This window comes from Penicillium solitum (assembly GCF_028829755.1).
Source record: "Penicillium solitum strain IBT 25940 chromosome Unknown utg000001l_segment0_segment0, whole genome shotgun sequence".
Classification (NCBI taxonomy): domain Eukaryota; kingdom Fungi; phylum Ascomycota; class Eurotiomycetes; order Eurotiales; family Aspergillaceae; genus Penicillium; species Penicillium solitum.
Window position 1 is genome coordinate 4,373,424 of NW_027072121.1, and position 21,093 is coordinate 4,394,516.

The 21,093-nt window shown below is 44.6% G+C and overlaps 5 protein-coding genes across 5 annotated transcripts; 4 read left to right on the plus strand and 1 right to left on the minus strand.

Moving 5' to 3' along the window:
* Nucleotides 1-2,360: 2,360 nt before the first annotated feature.
* Nucleotides 2,361-3,050, minus strand: N7455_001673 (uncharacterized protein; the record flags this gene model as incomplete). The annotated part of the gene is made up of 3 exons (XM_065604056.1): nucleotides 2,361-2,556; nucleotides 2,631-2,648; nucleotides 2,716-3,050. 3 exons carry the CDS (start codon nucleotides 3,048-3,050, stop codon nucleotides 2,361-2,363), a joined length of 549 nt encoding a protein of 182 aa, XP_065462547.1.
* Nucleotides 3,051-6,086: 3,036 nt separating this feature from the next.
* N7455_001674 (uncharacterized protein) lies at nucleotides 6,087-6,551 on the plus strand (the record flags this gene model as incomplete). The annotated part of the gene is made up of 1 exon (XM_065604057.1): nucleotides 6,087-6,551. One exon carries the CDS (start codon nucleotides 6,087-6,089, stop codon nucleotides 6,549-6,551), a length of 465 nt encoding a protein of 154 aa, XP_065462548.1.
* Nucleotides 6,552-7,007: 456 nt separating this feature from the next.
* N7455_001675 (uncharacterized protein) lies at nucleotides 7,008-8,828 on the plus strand (the record flags this gene model as incomplete). The annotated part of the gene is made up of 1 exon (XM_065604058.1): nucleotides 7,008-8,828. One exon carries the CDS (start codon nucleotides 7,008-7,010, stop codon nucleotides 8,826-8,828), a length of 1,821 nt encoding a protein of 606 aa, XP_065462549.1.
* An 8,250-nt stretch (nucleotides 8,829-17,078) lies between these two features.
* On the plus strand, nucleotides 17,079-18,497 carry N7455_001676 (pyridoxal phosphate-dependent decarboxylase family protein; the record flags this gene model as incomplete). The annotated part of the gene is made up of 1 exon (XM_065604059.1): nucleotides 17,079-18,497. One exon carries the CDS (start codon nucleotides 17,079-17,081, stop codon nucleotides 18,495-18,497), a length of 1,419 nt encoding a protein of 472 aa, XP_065462550.1.
* A 1,522-nt stretch (nucleotides 18,498-20,019) lies between these two features.
* N7455_001677 (nucleotide-diphospho-sugar transferase) lies at nucleotides 20,020-20,466 on the plus strand (the record flags this gene model as incomplete). The annotated part of the gene is made up of 1 exon (XM_065604060.1): nucleotides 20,020-20,466. The coding sequence occupies one exon, from the start codon at nucleotides 20,020-20,022 to the stop codon at nucleotides 20,464-20,466; it is 447 nt and encodes a 148-aa protein (XP_065462551.1).
* Nucleotides 20,467-21,093: the final 627 nt, after the last annotated feature.

A 21,093-nucleotide genomic window follows, 5' to 3' on the forward strand; every position in this document is an offset into this window, starting at 1 on the left:
GCTAGATTCAATATGGTTTAGTGGTACTGTAATCATTTATCATTCTGCTTCCTCGGCACGGCCCTGTTCCGGGAGGGGCGGTTCGTGCTCGGGCCGCCAAAGTCCCTACATAACGCCCAAGTATGTTTTGGACTTGCCTATTCCCCCATTGTTATGGTGTCAATACTTGACGAATTGAGTATTTTTGATTTTCCTAGGCTGCTCTCATTGAATGGTGACGTGAGAAAACCAGCATCCCTATTTTCACATGTCACAAGTGGTGCTCTGGACCGGGAAGCCCAAACCCACCCATCATTTAGCGCCCGCGTGCATGGTGGCGTTAGGAGGCTGGTAGATCAGGGGAAAGATACCATTTTCATTTTATGCTTCGATCGGCGCACACTAGTGTGATGGGCGAGGAAAGTAAAAGAAAAACAATTTGAGAAAGATAATAATAATAATAATAATATGAAAGGTTACGCGAGGCAACGATCGACTGCTGTGGTCATTTCCTCTTCCGCTTGTACTGTAACCCTGTAGCACCGTCGCTGAGACTGATATTTATTGATTGCTTTGTGCGGACCTACCCTCGAAACTAATCCTGCGGGTCTGTGTATCGAGTTGATGTCAAAAATATGCTATTTTCGTTTCCCCATCCACTAATCGCGCAAGGCAGATGATCTGTCTTCTCCAGATCTGGTTTCATCACATGCCGGCAGTCCAAGAATAGCTATAACTACTGTTCGACATGTTCGTCCACCGTTTTTATCGGGCGATCAACGTTCGATTCGGATGCCGTAGCCACCGCCCGGCCTATATATCTTCCGTACTGCCTGATTTGTCTCTAGAGCTATCCCGCTAGTCCTATTTCTTTTCTAACAAATCACTAATTTCACAGTTTCGCAATGATTCCAGACCCCTCTCCTGGCATCACAGACCGGGGTCATCCCAAGTTTCGGCCCACACAGTGTTCCCTTTCCCTTATCCCTCGAAGTCAAACTCTTCTGACATACGGGGCAGATAGGACAAAGAACAATTGGGATCTACGTCAAAGACCAGCAGTAACGCTTTGAGGGAAAGATCCGCATATATCAAATCAATCTCAATCTCAGCGACGGTGTCCCAGGTTGCAGGGGGAAGAGGGGATAAATGACCACAGCAGTCGATCTTTGCCGGGCGTAACCTTCTTTTGATTTTAATTTTCTTTCAGCCTCCTAACGCCACCATGCATGTGGCGCTAAACGTGGCTAGCGCGTACCATAAACCAGAAATGGGTGGGTCTGGGCTTGTCGGTCTAGAGCACCGCTCGTGACATGTGAAAAATTAGGGATGCTGGTTATCTCACGACTTCATTCAATGAGAGAGCAGCGTAGGAAAGCATTACTCAATTCCATCAGGTATTGGCACCACATCATTGAGGTAATAGGGCAGCTCAAAACATACTACTTCGGCGTTATGCAGACTTTGGGCTGGGAGACCACGATAGCATCTTCCTCGACATCAATAACGACATGGTAGACTCACCACAAATTATGGTTTTATGGTAGACCAAGTGGGCCATATCGGAAATGAGGTTGCAAGTTATGCTTTTTTTTCAATCCTTGACTGGTGTCACCGATATGCTCTCTATAGTGGCCCAAAACGGAAGGCGAGATTGCTCCTGAGACGCGAACCGTTGTGATCGGACAGATGTGCCGCAGTCATCCTGCATTAGGGCGAACCTAGTAAGTCTGGGTACAGTAGAAAAATACAGCATTTCCGATTCAAAATTACCTCGGGTGGAGCTAGCGGATTTCTAAATTAAATACTCTCCGACACTATCTTACTGTAACGATCGGCAATGATTTGGAATCATGACTTGCTCAAATATAACAATATATTTCTATGGATTGAGAATGATGGAATGTTTGATTCCAGTAGAGCAGAAGCTGTAATATCGCTGTGATGATTAAGCCAGCCGTTAGGAACTGGGATAGTGGGTGGTATTCAGCCTGAAATGCAGCACAAAAAAGCGAAGGGAGAGTTTATAGCAAACTACCATATTTGACACCAACAAATACAATGTTAGCTTGCCGTGATAGCCGGCGATGTCGATGACGATCTCACTGGTAGGGGGAATGGCCAATGGCCCGCGCATTCTTGTTAACACGCCGGCGTCATCTTATGGCGAAGCTGATCAGGTAGGCGCTCTACGGGAGGATATGCTGCAAAGGATGGATCATGGACCGCAGTGTGAAGAGAATTGGCTTCTTATGCCATGCATGCAGATCTTTTGCTCTATCGCTTTGTCCGCTGCGCCTTTACTTCCGCTCTCGATTCTCGGATTAGGTAGCATGGAACTGCTTGTCACATTGCGGCTCAATCCGTGGAAAACAATCGCATCACTGTGTCGGCCTCTTGGGGTGGGCTGCTTTTCGATCCCCGCCGACGGTATCCTTGCCCTTGTTCCTACCCGCGTTCTGCCGTAACTCTTTCACTTCCTCTTCTAGGATAACGAGTCTCTCCCCCAGGGCCTGCAGAGCCTGCTGCGTGTTTTTATTACAGTCGCGCTGGACCTTGGCATATTCTTCCATACCTCTGAGAAGTCACGTCAGCTTCGCTCTAACAGTCATAAGCAAGGAAAAACCATGTCGATCGGATGTGGCACTGACTCTTGGCGTAGATCTAGACTATCGAATCTGAATCAGCATGGATCTCGAAATTTCATCTATACAAGGGCAATATATTGAGACGTACTCGGACAGCATCGTAAAAGCCATCATGATCGAGCCCTCGGGGGGATCTCCAGAAGATTGGTCCTTGACTGAGCCCTGCTCATGCTCGGCCCCTTCATCGGCCTCCATAGCCCAGTCATTTTGGTCGTCGTCACTGCCTTCGTCCATCGGGGTGATCTCCTCTTCGGAATCAGATTGACCATCTGCTTCGTGAGTTTGATAGTTCCTGCCGGAAGAAGTTGACCTGGGAGGACTCCATACGTTCCTTGACCTATCAGGTTGGGGTGCAGACCGGCATAATCGACTCCGGTAACTCGTTGAGTCCGTGTTGGGAAGGTAGTCGCCTGCAGTGACCATATCTGTCTTCCAGGCTTGACGAGTTGATTACGAATTAGATTTAGAGTGAAAAACTAAATTGATATGGGAGCCTAGACTCCTTTATAAGTCAAATCAGGCAGCATATCGCAACTGAGCCTGGAGCAACTAACAGGGATTTATCCCTGCAAAGGCAATTGCTTTTGAGAAGCACCAATAGAACAAAACGTAGCACCACCCCACGTCGATTGCTAGAACAGTAGTTCACCGGTTAATTTTGATCCGTGATCGAGGACATGTATTGCTTGAGACACTAGTTGATCATGTGCTGTATTATATGCTCTGGGGCTTGTCTCCAACGATTCTACCTAGCTAGCCTTCCCCGCTTGGAAGCTGACGCGAGGAAGCAATAAAATGATGTATTAATTTTATGTTGGTTGTGTTGGTTGTGTTGGTTGTGTTGGTTGTGTTGGTTGTGTTGGTTGTGTTGGTTGTGTTGGTTGTGTTGGTTGTGTTGGTTGTGTTGGTTGTGTTGGTTGTGTTGGTTGTGTTGGTTGTGTTGGTTATGTTGGTTGTGTTGGTTTGGGTTAATTAAAGTTACCCCAATATAGCCAAGCACATACCAGAAAATAACTTGATGGCGGGAGGCAGGTTTCCTTCCATGAACAATATAAATTCATACCCTCGTATAAATGAGGAACTAAGATCGGCTGCCTGGAGGGTGAACACTTTTGGCTTGCACGGCGCTCGACCAAGAAAGACCATAGCTGAGGAGATGGCGAAATAGATTAACAGGTAGATTGGAATTATGTCAAATGCAAGTGGTGACCGGGGTATGGCATCTATGAATCACCGTTGATCTCCTTGAGCTCGATTCCACATAGAATGTCTCCACAGGCACCAACCCCCGATAGTTTGGAAGTGTTGCCTGTTTATTATGCTTCTATTGCGTAGAAATAACGGTGGCAGGTTCTCTTTCCTAATCTATAAGTCACCCGGCTTTGTACATGGCCAGTCATAGCAATGTGTTTAAACAAGTCCAGCAATATTTTGCTGTGATGGGCTTAGTGGATCCAGTAAGATTCCTTTCATTGCTTGAGGTTCCTGGGACTCGCGTATTGGGAAGGCAAGACCGCAAATATAGATGGCGTATTGGCCCCCACGGTCAACTCTCCCCATGTCATTTGGGCTTCCGGGCGCTTTCTCTACCGTTCACCTTTCTTTTGCTTGCCCAGCTACTGCTCACCTATCACTTCTCGTTCAGGCTTACCCTCCCTCCACAATGCCCAAGCCCCGCTGGCCCCGAGCAGAGGCGGATAACCTTTTACCATGGCTGTCCCGACATCAGCATCTGTCGTGGAAAAAAAAGTCCGCAGCATATATGAAGGAATATGGCATCCACAGATCCGGCGAATCACTGAGAGGCAAGCAGAACCAGATGGAAGATGAAGCTCGCCAGCTAAAAGGGGGTTCTTTCCCGTCATCAACACTACATCGCCCTAGCCTCGCGCTGAGAACTCCTAATCCAAGGGTTCGTCGATTGCTACATCAGTTGCGGCGCAGGCAGCATCCCTCCTTCAAGAACTCTTCTAGGAAGAGCAACCAAAAACGATTCGGTCAGTTAAGGATAATATACCATTCAGCTGCAATGAAACAAGGCCTTATTGACGGAGAGATGCCATTAGGTTGTCAACAATTCCGGATTTGTCGATATCAGCACCCTCGAATAATTGCTTGTTTCTGGAAATTCATTCACCGCCGGGCAGCCGCGGGTACATTGAAGGGCTTCCGGGACTTGGAGATAGATGGGGATTTATCAGACGATTGAATATACATTCTGAAGACGCTTCGGCTCGCGACCCTTCGATTCGCGCATATCTGAACCTAAAACCCAACAATGCTTTCGCGAAATCAAAGTCTGGTTCGTACTCACTACAGTCGTACCGCGCGATGAGCGAACCGGGTTCCCGGTCTTCGCTTAGTTCTGGAGGCAGGATCAGATAATTGGATAATTAGAACTTATTTTCTTGCACATACATACATTTACTTAGTTATCCTTACTTCTTGGTTCCGGTTGTAATTTGTGCTTGATCACTTAAAGAGGGCATTGCGCGGTTGGATTGAAAGCTAATTTAACTGCTGTTGTAATAGCGGGCTCGTAAGAGGGACTGCGATAGCCTTAACAGAAAGTCGGGTGGCAAGCAAGACAGGACGTACTGGATGAGGCGAGTGAGTAAGATTTCTTGGCGAACAACAATACATTCCGAGTCATTTCGCGCTAAGAAGTGATAATAGGGCGACAACTCCCGGATATACTCATAAAAAATTAGGATTATCCCAAAAGAGGATAGCAGCCCGGCCCTGTAATTTCGAGCGATTAATTTTTGTTTTTTTTGTCGGTTACGACTAGTCATGGCCAAACGGACTGTTCAAGGTAGGATCGGCGTTGATCATAACCGGCGTCCGGCCCCGCCATTGGTTCCCACGGTCCACCTCAAACAACTCAAACCAAGCCCACCCCTGGCGGCAACGGATGTGTTCCCGGTTCCCCGCGGCCAATCAAGCCACCATAATCGCTAGACAGCAAATGGACTCACCCAACTCAAGTTTGGTTGGTATCTTGACCAGAAGTGACCTCAATGAGGTAATAACTGTATATGAGTGATCCGCGAGCAGAGTAGCGAACGCAATAAATGAAAGGGTTGCGGGAGGCTCCAGGCGTGCGCGTGTGTGTGCGTGAGATCGCGTGCATCCAAGTTATAACATGCTTCACAGTATCATTACTTAAGGTATCTAGCACAATTCCTTCTCAGTAGACGAATGATAAGTTGTCTTGGTGTTGGGTCCCCTAGTCATCAGTCTCCGATAGGATGCCTCGAGATGACGTGAAGGAATTGTAAACACGCTCCGAAACTCAGCCTAGTACTATAAAGCCCTTGCACCTCCTGGATCCCCTTCATCAATCAACTTCACCTTGCCTTATTTTTGCTTGGTAAGCGGTGACCCTAGGTAAGTTTCCCTTCCCTCATGCAGTCACATTTTCTGACTATCGTCTGTTCAGTTTGAGTGACATCCTAGATGAATGCCGGCGCTATTAATGTTGAAGGCTGTGGCCACAACATTGGAAGGGACGACTGCGTTATGGAACTTCTGCCAGAATTGAGCAGCGTATACTGGGAGCATTTCCAACCTTCTCAAGACATGCTATCTTTCGTCCTTGAACAATCTCAGTCACATCTCAAAGCACTGGCGGGACGTGAAAGCTTCGCAAGGTTTTTAGACGTCTCACTTATAAGTGACATACTAGCAAAGAGAACAGAAGTGATCTTTGAAGCACCGAGTCCTTGCGTATTTCGATCTGACAAGGACGCAGCCGGTGCCAATATCAGCTGGCTCGACGTTGTCAACGAAAAGAACTATCAGGCCGAACATCAAGGCAATGGTATTTACCATTTTCACATGCGAGACAAGGGCGTGATTGTTCAATTATCTACCTTCCAACACAATATGATTCTTTCGGGATTGCCTCGGCAGCTGGTGTAACCTTGGTCATACGAGAAAGATGTGCAGATGGAGTTGTGTTCCCTAGCCCTGGCGGCGGAAATGACTTCGGTTATGAACCAACTTGCGTCGGAAGGTAGGTACACTCAAAGTATGGTTGACCCTACTCACTCGCTCACTCCATCTCGCAGCCATTAAAGTAAACAACACTGTGCTCGAGGAGATAGGAAAAAGAGTGCAGGTACTTCGCCACTTCCCACAGCCAGGTCAAAGATCAGCAGCATCATCCTTTCCCGAGCGTGATCTGGTGTCGGTCGAGTCGCCCGCGATTCTTTCGACAGCTGGGGCTGATACTTACTTTCTCGATGGGTTCGCTGTCGAGACTCAAGACCCAAAAGTTCAAGGCAGTACCAAAAGGCGCAGTGCTACAAAACGGAGCTGTAAGTTTGGGACCGAGAAAAACACGAAGCAACGATCCCCAGAAACAGGACTGACAATATGAACGTGCCAGCCTCCAAAAACAAGCTTTGGCCTCCCCACGTGCTGAAGCAGCTTCCAGGATGGTTCGAAGACCAAGTTCAGAGAAATTTTTCGCAAGACGAGATTGCCCAACACTTCGAAGAGAAATTCGAGCAAAAAAGGACCTTTAATGCTCTTGAGGCCATGTTGTATAAGCTAATTGGAAAGAGTCCCTATAGGAAGCGCGGGAAACGGTCCTCGGTGTCCTCGAGACCTCGCCAGTCTTCACCACCTCATCATTCGTCAAGTTCATTAGACTTGTTTGAACGAAAGATATTGCGGTCGAATATAGATGTACACACATTACATCTAGCCCCAAGCATTTTACCATACATTGTTGCGGATAACAGCGAAGATGAGAATCCTGTCGCCCACCCAGATGCTCAACCGATTGACTTAACCCCAGAGTCTAGCAACTCAGAGGTAGTACTTGAATATGGTCTTGTAAATGGAGAGTCAGGATGCTTGGGTGCATCCCAAGGACACATGCTTCAGCCAGGTCAATGCCCCGAGACGGAAGAACCGTCAAAAGACCTCCCAGACGTTTCAGACATGATGGCTGAAGCCCCCTGGCAGTTGGAAGACCCAGATATTGATAACTCTATTCATGCGATTGAGGCCGATTTGAGGAGGGGTGGTTCTCATACACCTCAAGGGCCTCCCGTCGAAGTTGCACCAATGCAGATGAATCAGTCAGCTTTGTCGCAAGGCAGCCGACCAGACAACACTTCTGGGCAGGGCCTTGTAGATCCATTGAATAGGGTCTCATTGAATGAGAACACCCAACATGAACCTGAAGACTTCTTCGATGCGTCCAGCCTCGCCAGAACAACCACCCCATCTCAAACTTCTCAGCCAAACCGCCATGGCAGCTCGACTGAGGACCATCCTCTGAATTGCGGAAACAGTGGGACATCCGCCAATTTCATCGAAGGAGGTTTGGCCGAGGAAGAAATCGTACGAAGGTGTCTTCTTGAGAGATCTCAATCACAGACGGTGCGACTTCATCGTCCATGGAGGATCGAGGTTGTGAACCAACTGCCGCAATGGCTCATGACACGGAAGCATCTATCAAAGGACAGACTGGAAGTTGAGTTCCTAAGGGACTTCAAACACTATCGAACATCATCTGCCATCAGTGCTGCTTGTCGCAAAAAAAGAAAGGCAGAAGCCCGTCAGAATATTGCACCCTCAAGCTCCAGCCCGATTTTACAACCTCGGGCCGTCTCTGTGGCATCTGACGCTATTGAAACATCACGTATGCCGAACACCATCGCCTCACAAGGCACGTCTAGCTTGAATCCATCCTACTTGTCGAGCAAGGAGATGAGTGCTCCTGAGAACTCACCGTTGGAACGGTATCCACAACGGACTCAGCAGCAGATTCCAGAGGATAGAGAGGGATCTTTCTCCAATCATTCTTTTTTCTCGCATGGCGACCAAGAGGCAGTAGATACTATCCCGCCTGCTTCCGTTGCCTCGTCATGCGCTCCTGCGCAAACGCCGGTTTCGCAACACGTCTGGGTTGCCGACGATATTCTTGGCATGGACAATCCGAACGACCCTTCCCTAGCTCAATCTATAGCAGTCAATGATGGGAATGCTCTCCAAACTAGACTAAACGTGGAGAGCACCACTCCACAAGCTCAGTTGGAAAGGGGGTACCATGGAGCTCTGAATGACGGGGAAAGAGGCCGGCAAACATCAACACCACCTGAAGTGCCAGTGGGACAGGAATCGAATGACCAGAACGGGGCGCGAAGACCACCCCCCAAGGGTAAGTCTGTCTCCTCTCCTTAGCCAGCCACGCTTTCAGTCCCTTGCTTGTAACGTGTCAGACTTATCCAACTCATTGAGCGCCTGGCTTCTGACTCACACTCATTCATATACTTTTTGTCCGCACACTCATACTGACTAACTTTCTTGAAGCGTTTGGAGAAGGACAGGCATGGCGGCATGACCGAAAAATGGCAGACAGCACACTTGAAGCCACCGGGGACCAGTCGTATCTTCCCGCCGTTGACACCCGCCGCCCGCAACTGGAAATATCTCCAAATCTACAAACCACACCGCAGGTCCAAGCAAAACCCGTGACCGTGCCATCCGCGAATAACTCTCGGACCTTTCACATAACAAAGCAAATCCAGGATGATTCCTCTGGCTTCCAGGCCTCATCCCCTGGAGTAGACTTCCGCAGAGCCCATAAAGCCCAAAGCCCAACCCAGCCCAACCCCCAAATGGGTTGGGTTTGGGCCCAATTCTCGGGCCCACCGATGGGCCGTGGGCCTATAGTAAGGGCCCATGAGGCTTTTGGGGGGGCCCATTGGGCCCCAAACAGTGCAAACATGCCAATTCTTGGCATTTATATAAGTTATGTAGAATTTCCTAGTATTTTTGAGTATTTAAGTTACCGTCTGAGGCCCCTAATTGACTGAGTTCTCATAAGAATTGACTGAAATCACTGTTTAATAAGATTGATAAGATTAACTGATGAGATCGATTGATTAGATATTAGTGGAGGCTAAACAATCTACGTGAATCTAATAACGTTTATACAAATCATCCTTAATATACTTCCTCTTCCTCCCCGATGTCCGTACCTAAGACGGTGCAGTAGTGAATCTAATAGTAGAATCGTTATTATCAACCCTATCGTTATCGTTATCGTCAATATCGATCAGATCCCTAGACCTAGAACTAGGTCCATCACCCTGCTCTTTAGTGTTACTGATCTCTTCAGTATCGATATTATCCGGTTTCTTAATACTTTATTCTCTTAATACGTTAATCTTATTAGATAAGAGGTCTTCTACTACCTCCTTTGCCTCCTAGATATTAAGGTTAAACCTTAATATATAGAGAAATAGTATCAGCTCTTTAATAGTATTAGAATTTAGTTAACCGCGGCGATAGTAGTAGATATCTTGTATAGTATTGAAAAGACGTTCTATCCTAGCGCCTGTTATAGGGATTATAAGGATATCCCTTATAAGTATAGTAATAGCTGGAAAACGGTATTGATTCTCTTTCTAAAAGGAGAGCGGTTCTAAATCAGTTATATCTATATAAAATTAGTATTAAGTGGAGAGATGGTTATAAAGATAAATATAGAGATAGCTATGATATAATTAAAAGGGTTTAACTTACTACTATCGAGATACTACGTTATCTTATTATCTATGATTAGGCCTAGCGTTACTTTGGAGTGAGGCTTCTATTTTCGAGCTAAGTTACGAAGCAGTGATCTTAATGCCGATCTAGAGGAAGGCTCTTATAGGCCTTAGGCACTAGTAAGACGTTCCTAGATAGGTATAAGGGTATCTCGGAACGCTACTCGATACTGATTATAGAGTTCTTTAGTATCCGCCTAGTTATTAGAAAGAAAGAACTAGAATCTACTATCTAGTAATAGCATCGTACAAACTGTATAGATATGCCTACGTATTTTATTAGTCTCTTTGTAGTAGTTACGTAATTTAGTATAGCTAGCTTTGAGAGAGCTAAGTATCTACTGTTTCTAAAGGACCCTCTTTCGCCTTAGCTGCGTTATTAATCTCTTAAGATACTTAAAGAGCCTATTGTAGATTAAAAAGATAAGATACGATATTACCTCTCGGCTCTTTAAAAGGGTAAGGGTAAAATTAAAGAACGGCTTAGTAAGATATAGAAGGTAGTTAATTTGGCGCTATTGATTATTATTAAGTACGAAGTCTTTATAGTTAAACTAATCATAGTACTTTATAATAAAGACGTAGAGTCTCTTTACCCGGCGTAATATTAGAAACGTTGAATTCTATCGAGTTCTAATATCCTAGATCGGTATAAGCCCTTACCCTAGGGGTTAGATAGTAATAAAGGAGTCCCGACGCTAGGAGCTCCCGCGGATATAAAGAGTAAGATACCGTACTTTTTTTAGGGTATACAAGATATCTTACTTCTTAGATGCCGCGTTTACCTTTATAAGGGTGAATTGAGTGTCTATCTATATCTTAGTAGTATTATTTAGTAGGACTACTTTTAAACGATTAAGCAGTTAGTTTAAACTCAATTAGATTATATAGGTAAGATAGGGGATTCGGATAATATTAGTATTATTAGGTAAAGACTATTAAAGAGTATTAACTAGAGTCTTATTATTTAATACGTTGTTAGTAGTTAATCCAAAGACTCGGTACTTAATACCGTACTTAGTAAGCGTCTTTATAAGTATATCACTTAGATTTATACCCGAATACGTCCTATAAAGGGGTTTAAAGCCGAGTAGTACCTCGCAGTAGACCTAGTCGGCGTCGATAAAATAGCTAGTAATAGCTATAAATACGTATCTAAATAGAGATATCTAACAGTCTAATACAACCGAGATCTTCGTATACTCTAGAAGTATCCTAAGTATATCTTACTACTAATCTTTGATACTAGTAGATAGCCGACGTCGAACTGTATTAGCGGAAGGAACGTTCGGAAGGCTTAGGGCGGATTGGGCTCTTATAATAAGGCGACGAAAGGTTAGATTCTCGACGAGATTAAATAGAAGCCGGTTAATTATAATAAATTGTAGGATTTTATTATCCTATACCTCTTACGAGAAAGGTTCTTCGGTCGTATCGCCCTAGTTTAAATACTAGTTAGTAGTATTGATCCTTAAAGGATAATATGTCTTTATATACTATTTAAAGAAACCTCGTTATTCTATCCCTCTGCCGGCGTCTACTTACAGCCCTTTAATAGGAAGAAGTATTAATATGGCGAATTATCGTTATCGTACTATAACGACTATCTTTCCTTAAGCTCTTACCTTATTTAGCCCCCTCCTTCCTAGTAGCGTAAGGGTACTTAAGAATTATAGAGTATTTCTTATATATAACCTTCGCGGTACTATAGATAGAGTGTGTGACTTGGTTAAATTCCTTCTAGATCTTCGCCCGGCTATACTACGAGTCCTAATTAATCTTACTCCGAGATCCGTAGTCAGTCTACAGCCACTAGTCGACCTAATCGTTATAGAGTATCGCGTTATAAAGGAAATACTGGCCTCTGCTAGGACCGATACGTTAGAATCGTTTAAAAGGATCTAGAGCGATAGACGAAGGAATAGACGGCTAAACGAACGAGAAGCTATTAACCTACCGAGAGGTAGACGGGGTAGCTAGGTAGATAGAAGGCGTATCGAAAGATAAGTCGTCTAGCTTAGAGTCGAATAGACTTAACTAAAAGGATCTAAACTCCTAGCTTTACGATATAATTAGTGATAGTCAATAGATTCAGAGTTATATAATTAGCTTATAGGTAATGGCTTTAAGGGAATCAGGGCTAGGGAGGAAAAACTAACCTACCTTCTTAGTAAGAGAACTATCGACGCGGTAGGCAAATAAAGGATATAAATAGAGGATTATACTCTATAGTGCTAGTCGACATTAAAACGGAGGGTCGCAATACTAGTATCTCATTAGCTAGATAATACATATTTAGTGGATTCGGCCTATCTAAAGCCTAAGGAAGCCTATAGATAACCTATCTCCCCGCCTATTTTACAATTTGTTCGTCCAAAACATTTCACCCAATAGCTCGTAAGATATCTTTAAGCTTCTCTTACCTCCGGAATAGCTAGAATATCACGGTATTGTAAAAACAGACGTCGATAGTAAGATATTAGCTATCTTTTAGTATAAGATTCAACGCTATAAACCTACAATTTATAGATTTGACCCTTAAAATGATAGTTTAACAGAAAGATATATCTACTACTATTTAGTTAAGATATATATATCTGTATATTGACACTTAGTAATTCTCTAAGTGCCTGAATACTACGAAAACTTGATGAAATTGGAGTTTTTTTAGGGTAATTTTAGTAAGCTGTAGTGCCTAGTATAGCTGCTTTTATCCATGACCTTGATTACCAGGTCGCCGCCGTTGAATCTTGATATCTTGATTCTTAGGGGAGTTGAACCCCCAGATTAGGCATAGTAAAACGTCGGCCCGAGGTATAGGCTTATAGACTGGAACATGCGTAAAAAACAGGCATTAATCATCAGGTTTATGAACGCCAAGTCTGTGGTTATGCATGAAATTGGGTTTTTGGGGGGGCCCAAAGCCCAACCCCCATGGGCTTGGGGGTTGGGTTAGGCCTTAGAGAATGGGCCCAAAGCCCATAGGGGTTGGGCCTTGGGCCTGAGATCTAGGCCCAATGTTGGGCTTTGCGGAAGTCTACTTCGCCGCCGCGCAGTCAGCCACAATATCATGTCGGCCCATACGACGGGCGAGTAAGAGTTGTCCGACAATACTGCGTGTTTTATGGCTCCCGCAGCTATTCTGATCTTCTCGTTTGAGCCAAATGGTTGCTCCCCCCGCATATGCCGTCAGATTTCGAGCTTTGTGTAATGGTGTTACGGTTTCGGTAGGCTTTGCAGAGGCATACTCCTCCCAAAAGGACGGATCTTGAATAGCACATTCAAAAACCGATGTCAGCTCTTCGAGATAAGACACCATCGATTCAGGCACAAATCGGCCCCCGAAATCCCCGTATTTTCCTCCAGGGGGTAGTATTTCGGTAAAGCATGATCGACGGGTAGATTGGAATTTATGGCACCGTGCGTGTAAGCTCCACTCACCGTGGATTTGCTTCTTCTGACAAGGCCAACAAGTGCACATGGTCTTTTCCAAGACTTTATCTGTATATTCACAAGTGTGCACATTGTTTGCGCTCGCTTTTTGTCGGATACATTCTTGCAAATATGAGCGAGAACCAAGCTTATGCAGGGACGCAATGATCGGAAAGGTAATAGGCTCTACCATATTTAGAGATAGATTTGAGCAAATATCTATGAGCTTCACAGATGAATGTTTGTTCTTATAGATTGGGAGATATAGAATGGTATGTATGTACTAACCGTTGCTTTGTGTTTAATGACGTAATCTTTTGAGAAAGCCGAATTTTGAACTATGTCAAATTTCCCACCCCTAAATCTAACTGCTAGAGCCGCGGGGCACACCGCGTTATAAATTCTTACCCACTATGCAGTTTTTAGACAAGCGAAGCTTCCCACTGAAAGGATTTATGTATCAGTGAGCTTTATGCTGTATCTGATCATTCATTGGTGGCTATATGACTCGATCAATTACGACAAGGCGCCCAGGTTCCGACTTAGTCCAAAGGACATTGGTGGTGAGGCAGAGCCTAAGGTTGAATCAACATTGCCTTCCAGGAGCCTTATACATATAAGTCAATTTGGTATGTACACCTTGAGACTGTTTCTGCTGACGTTAAACAGAAGGATCCATAGCATTTAAGTTAGGAGGAACGCGAGCAAAAGATAATAAAGAATCTCAGTGAAATATTCAAAAACTAAGGCTCATGACTTGGTAACTCTCTGTTGGGAAACGCTGGGATCTCGACGTTATCGGAAAATCGATCCCGCTAACTCGATGTTTGTCGATAATAGACTTAAATTGCTCATGGATTAAGCTTTCGGAAATCATAACCAAACAAAATAGAATTGAAACCTCAACGAGCTCGAAATGATCTAGCCCCTGAAGTTCAAGCCTAGAAGCCGGAATCTCAACATCAGTGTTCATGAGCCAAGAAACCCTGTTCTAGAGCTTCTATATATAAGTCTGCTTGTCGAATTTTGACCATTAAGATAATACGAACCGGACAAACAATGGCGGCGTCATTTGGTGACCGGTCAATCTCGGTGGCGTCTTATCCGTAGAAAGCAAGTGGACCAAAAGAAAAATGCTCTTTTGCCGCGTCCCATTCTATAGTCCATGAATAATCTTTTTGTTTCCATCTCAAAATAAGGTCTCTCTTGTGTATCTCCAGTGACTCCACCCCGACCTAATTTACCACCCCCTTAGCCTTGCCACAGCGGTGGAGATGATAAGTCAAATGCAGTGGCCTCTAAATGTTGCTCTTGTTTCTGCGCTTTCAGCGCGGCTGGCACAGTCGAATACAGCAAAGATCCGTAGAGTAAGTCTCAATAATTCACACATCTGATTATAGATGCATACCCGAAAAACTGACAGATAAGTTTTCATACTGCTACATTATGCTTGTAAATCCATTCCAAATTCCTCGCCTTCTACATCTTGTTATGTATCTTAATCGTGAAAAACTATAGTAGGGGTGGTGAAACTGGGGAAGAATGACGGTCTTGAATCCGCACAGCAAAATATTTTTCAGTTGAATTTCACCACCCTCAGTTGCGAGCCGTAAGAAACGTGACCCTGTGATCTGTGTGAAGATGTGATCATTGAAGGTTGTACCCGAGGCGAGGCCTGAATCAGGTGCAGCCTATCAGACCATCACGTAGTTGACTGGTGGCAAAATACCCGGGAACAACAATTGTATCACAGGCCAGTGAGTCACCGACTAGCACCGCATCAAGTAGACAGAAGATAGGATGGCAGGATTTGATTGCGAATCTACCCCGGCGGACGAAGAAAGAAGCTAAAAGTACAAAAATGGTCCGATACCACCCCTAAGCCAGCGATCAATCAATTATTCATATTCGCCACCTATTTTAATATATTTATCTGGGTCCCAAGCCACGGCATTTTTTTATTTCGTCTTTCTGAGCTTCAGATCGACCGGCTTGTCCGTGAAACCCTGCACTTCGGTCTCCAAGAGATAAAGTCTTCGCTTCCATATATCGCAAGAGGTTGTTGTCTCTCTGTTTCTTTGGCACGAAGGTCGTCCGGTCGACATTATGTTCCCAGATCGAGTCGAAATAAATATGTCGTAAACACAAATGAATAAATGTCACACGAGAAGCATGAGTCTCCAGGGAAAGGTCCCTGTATACCACCATTGTTGATATGTCAAGTTATAGTCTCCCACATTTAGAATAAGTCTATTGTCTTCTATTTATGGAAGTAATTATTGATATTCAAATATGTAACACCCGATATTATCCTTCCTATGATTCGTTGATCTATCAACAAGCAAGGGCTGAGGAATCCACCATTGTCCTTTTACGATAAAGCTAAATCTCAATTTTTTGAGATAGACTAAAAACAATCATTTGCCCCAAGTTCCCAAAAACTTCCGAGACGGAGGTGGAATATGCCCCAAATTTATGAGGTTACGTTAGAAGGACGGATAAGAAGGCAAAATGCTCTTAGTCAGCATGTCCTACAAATTGCCATCAAAAGTTTATTCAATAAACTTTATCGAGTTTAGTTGATATTACCGTTCTGAAACCCATACATTATGGGTCACTGATTTCTATCATAGTATCCCATGTTAGTGAAGCGAGGACTACTATGATTCATGATAAGCAGCTCTGACCAGTGATTAGCCATTTTCAAGATTGACAATAAAAGCAAAACAAGTATGCATTATGGCATCGAAATATGTAAAGAATCCATGATCAAACAGTGGGTGACCTGCCTGGCCTGTATAGCGCAGGTCAATCAAATTTGCATCATCATGGTATCGAAAATTACATAGAGGTACTCGAATATTACCACATGTCGCAATGACGCCTACCAATTGCGTCAACCAGTCAACCACCTAATCACTGTGACAGAGATCTAGTAATTGGTACTTACATATGACCTACTTTTTACCATTGTTTACCTAAGAACGTGATAATGTGAGGTTTGACAGATTTCCTTCAAAAATTACAGTGATGCCATCCAAAACTTCTTGAAGGTATCGAGAGATAACCCAAGTAGCTAGATGCTTAAAATCTAAATTAAATCGGCCTTATGTACCAAGAGAACACTAATTGACCGAACTTGACATGAGAGTCCTAGTTATAGTAGAAAACTATTCTTATGTATCAAATGATGATTGCGATTCATCGCGAACGTTTTTAGTGCGCATTTTAACCGGCCAAGCTCGGTCATTGGGGTAATAGGATATGTCGGATTACGCTATTTACTTGTCATCTCACCCTACTTATATAAGATAACAGAGGAACCGACAAGAAATGTAACCGTCCAAGTTAAACAATATTCGCTGCTTGGTTTTCCTCCGTTCAAGATTACAAAAGAAAGTCCCACAATCCAGAGAAACACTTCTTAGTGATTATCTGAAAAAGAACAATGGCTTCCGATCTAAACAAGCATACGTATAGCTCACTACTAACCCGAATCAATACAGCTGCCTCGGAGACAACACTCATCCGCCGGCCTGATCCAGGGGAATTTATTGACTTGCTGAAGTTGGCTGTTCCTGGTGCTTCCAGACCAATTGAAGAAGTGATCAAGGACGCCCATGAGATCTTTTCCTTCCGGATCGCCGTCAGCCATCCACGATTCTTCTCCTGTATTCCGTCCCCAGCATCGCCGCTTTCCAAGCTTGGCGATTGTCTGACCACAGCCCACAATCCCTTCGGCGGAAGCTGGGAGGCCAGCGCAGGGGTGTGTACTATTGAGACCGGCCTGATCAAATGGATCGCACAAATATTTGGGCTACCATCGTCAGCGGGCGGGCAGTTCGTTTCCGGTGCCTCTATGGCCAATCTCACTGCGATGGTTGTTGCGCGAGACCAAACCCTTAGAGTCGAAGAGCGTTCGAACGGGGTTGCTTATATCTCCGAGCAAACTCATTTCTGCGTTCGAAAGGCCCTTCGTATCATTGGTATCCCGGATCATCAGATTCGTGAAATCAAGACTGATTCCAAGTTCCGAATGAATCTTTCACTGCTGGAGAAAACCATCGATGAAGACCTTCAAAATCATCGAAAACCATTCCTACTTGTGGCAAGCTGTGGTACCACCAATACTGGAAGTATTGATGCCCTAGAAGACCTCGCGCGTATAGCGCAAGGTCGGAGGATGTGGCTGCATATAGATGCAGCCTACGGTGGCTCGGTCGCGTTTTCTGAGACTCACCGATCAAAGGTGAAGGACATCTGCTTCGCGGATAGCGTCGCCTGGGATGCTCATAAATGGTTATTTCAAACTCATGGCTGCGGCGCCGTCTTCTTTCGTGACCAATCTCAGTCATTGGAAAGTTTTTCCTCGACCGGTGATTATGTACGGGACGTGGAATGCCAAGAAGAACTTCCCGACCCGTGGAACTATGGCGTGGAATTGACCCGTCCCGCACGCCATATGAGACTGTGGTTTACATTACAAGTACTAGGTCTTCAAAAGTTCGATCAGATGATTTGTCATGGCTTCGAGCTGTCGCGGCATCTAGAGTGTATGATCAGTACCTTGGATGACTGGGAGATCATTTCGCCGAGCTCTCTCGCGATCCTAAACTTCCGATACGCTCCTCAAGGAGTAGACCTCGCGACTCTTAACCAGCTCAACGAGGCCATCTCCAAGGAAATTGCTTCTAGGGATGTGGCCGTTATTTTCACATCTCACCTAGACAATCTTGTCTGCTTACGAATGTGTACGATCAATCCAGAAACATCTAAAGACGATATCGAGCACGTGGTAAAGAGTCTTGATAACATTGCCCGTGAAGTTCATTCACCATCCCGGAAGGAGGTTTTGTGGCGTGAGTAAAAAGAACGTTGAGATATCTACAATTTGGTGATCTATTCAGGATATAGTGTACCACTTTGTTCCTTATCGGGTATAGATATCTTTAGAAGGCTACTCAAAAAGTCTATTGCTGAGCTAAAATTGAGTGTTTTGTTCGAAGGCTGAAAATACAAAGGAATATAAAGCACAACAGGAGGTAGCAATAGCCGTTGAAACGCTCTACTTTTGTTTCAGTAGTCAGTATTTCTCTTTTGACTGTTTCGTTCAGTCTAATCATGAGGGCTGGGAAAAATCCTTTCTTTTGATATTTTGGGTAAATAGGAAATTTTGATATGTCGCAAACCCGTAGATTTGATTCACCTCACGCCGATCCAACTATTGAACCGAGATCCAGTACGGTGAATCGCTATTGTCCATTCTGGCGGCCAATCAAACTGATACGGGAGAAATCAGCAAAACTTCGAGATGTTCGGAGATCCTTAGTTCCCTGAAGCTGCCTTCTCATGTGATACAGTGTGGAGGGCCCTTGCCCTGATGCCCTACCCCAATCTTTATGGTCGTATCAACTTGCAGATTGATCTGCTCGGTGGTATAGGCTGAGAATTCTTCAGTTGGTTGCTGCGTCAGACTCTATTTTCCCAGTCCAGCCTGAAGGTTGGAAAGCGCTCTTTTGTTGTCTGTCGTAAATTTTGTCTTAAACGCAAGCATCATCAAAAGCCGTCCAGTGATCTATCAACCACGTTCCGATTTCGACAGGCTCAACAAAATTTACATATGGTAGCACGTATTCAAAGCGAGATAGATATATAGACCAAATAGATTCATTGTCATCACCAGCGCGTTGAGATGGCTACTGGAGACACTCTAATCGAGATCATGGACCACTGAGCAGACAATCTAAACAGCCAATAGAGCTTCAGTTCCAAATTTCGCTCTTGCGCACCCGGCTGTGGTGAGAGTCTGTAAACTCGTATATTACTCCTCGCGTATATTACTCCTTGGCTGTCACAGATTTTGTTTTGAATCACGCGACTTCAATGAACAAAACACCACCGTTGTCGATCTGTTTTGTAAGACTTCTTCTTTCCTAACCGTCAAAAAACAAATCAAGAGCACTGAAGGGAGGTTGACAGTATGTATAAACATGATCATTCTAGGGTATTGGTATAAAATGACTAAGATTATAAACTCCGTTTAATTTTTAAATTTCCAAATTGGAATATACGTTTCTAACATGAACAGAAAAAACTTTAAGAAACCTCAAATTTCAACCCTCGGACATACTCGTCAAGCGAATTTCGTCAATTGGACTTTTCATCGATACATGGTTGTTACAGAGGCCGCCCGCTTCTGCACTCTGCAGCTTGTTCAAAGTTCTTATTTGATTCCATCCCACATCCAGCCGTTTATCTTTTCATTGTTGAAAAACTAGTGGTTACTATGACCTCATACACACTTCGTTAGGTAATAGTTGCCTAGTACCAATTTCATTTATCTGAACTCTCAATTTGAGTCCCCATTTTATCCCTCTAGGAAGACAATCATGTCGAGAAAATGTCGCGCGACCTTACGAACCATAGGCATCATCGCAATTCTCTTCCTCGCTTTTGTTCCAACACGAAGCATTTTCCCGAAAAGGAACACGGAGACGAGACCGCCACATCACGAAGTTCCCTCTCACTGGAAAGCTGAAACTGCCGTGGACTGGTCAAGGTTTGCATATTCGCAGTATGCTACCAGTGAAGCTTATTTATGCAATTCGGTCATGATTTTCGAAACTCTACATCGCCTCAAGAGCAAGGCTGATCGTTTCCTAATGTATCCGTTACATTTCTCAGTTGATGAGAAGGATCACGGGACGCAAAGCCGGTTGCTGCGTAAAGCGCGCGATGAATACCAGGTCAAACTATTACCAGTCGAAGTGCAGACTAGAAACGAGGCCGATCGCATGTCAAATTCACTTTTCATGCTTCGAGAATCGATAAGCTGACTACAGTCTAGCGACATGGTCGGAGAGTTTTACCAAACTCCTGGCTTTCAATCTGTTGGATGCCCGGATGCCTAAGGCATCACATGTAAATAGAACCCAGATAGTTTGCCTGCTCTCTCGTCCTCTCTTTCTCCTCTTCGTCCACCAGAATACATACAGTGCTTTCTCTATGAACTTACACGTATTGTATCAGGTTATGAGCCTCTTTTGCTAGTTGGACCACTAGCAACTCTTTTCTCTGAAGCTATTTTCATCTGGAGACTTTTGACGATCTGACCCCACAGTGGATCCACCTTTGTGCGTGGTACACTACACGGATTCGGATCCAGCCAATAACATCCAGGAAATCCTTCGAGCCCCGCCGGCAAAAGCTCCGTTTAGCTTTACAATCCAATCATGGCAGACGTCGCGACCGGAAATGTGGGGGACACCAACCCACAAACCCCCCCTCCCGGCGTACCGCCTAACACGATTGATCCCAATGAAGTCCCGTCCTTGAACGATCCGATCCAATTTGCGCAGGATGCCAGTGACAGCGAGGATGAGGATAACAAGCCGTCCCATCAGGGACATGGTCTGCCAACGATTGCAATGACCAAAATTCAGAAAGTGAGGACACTGGAGCAC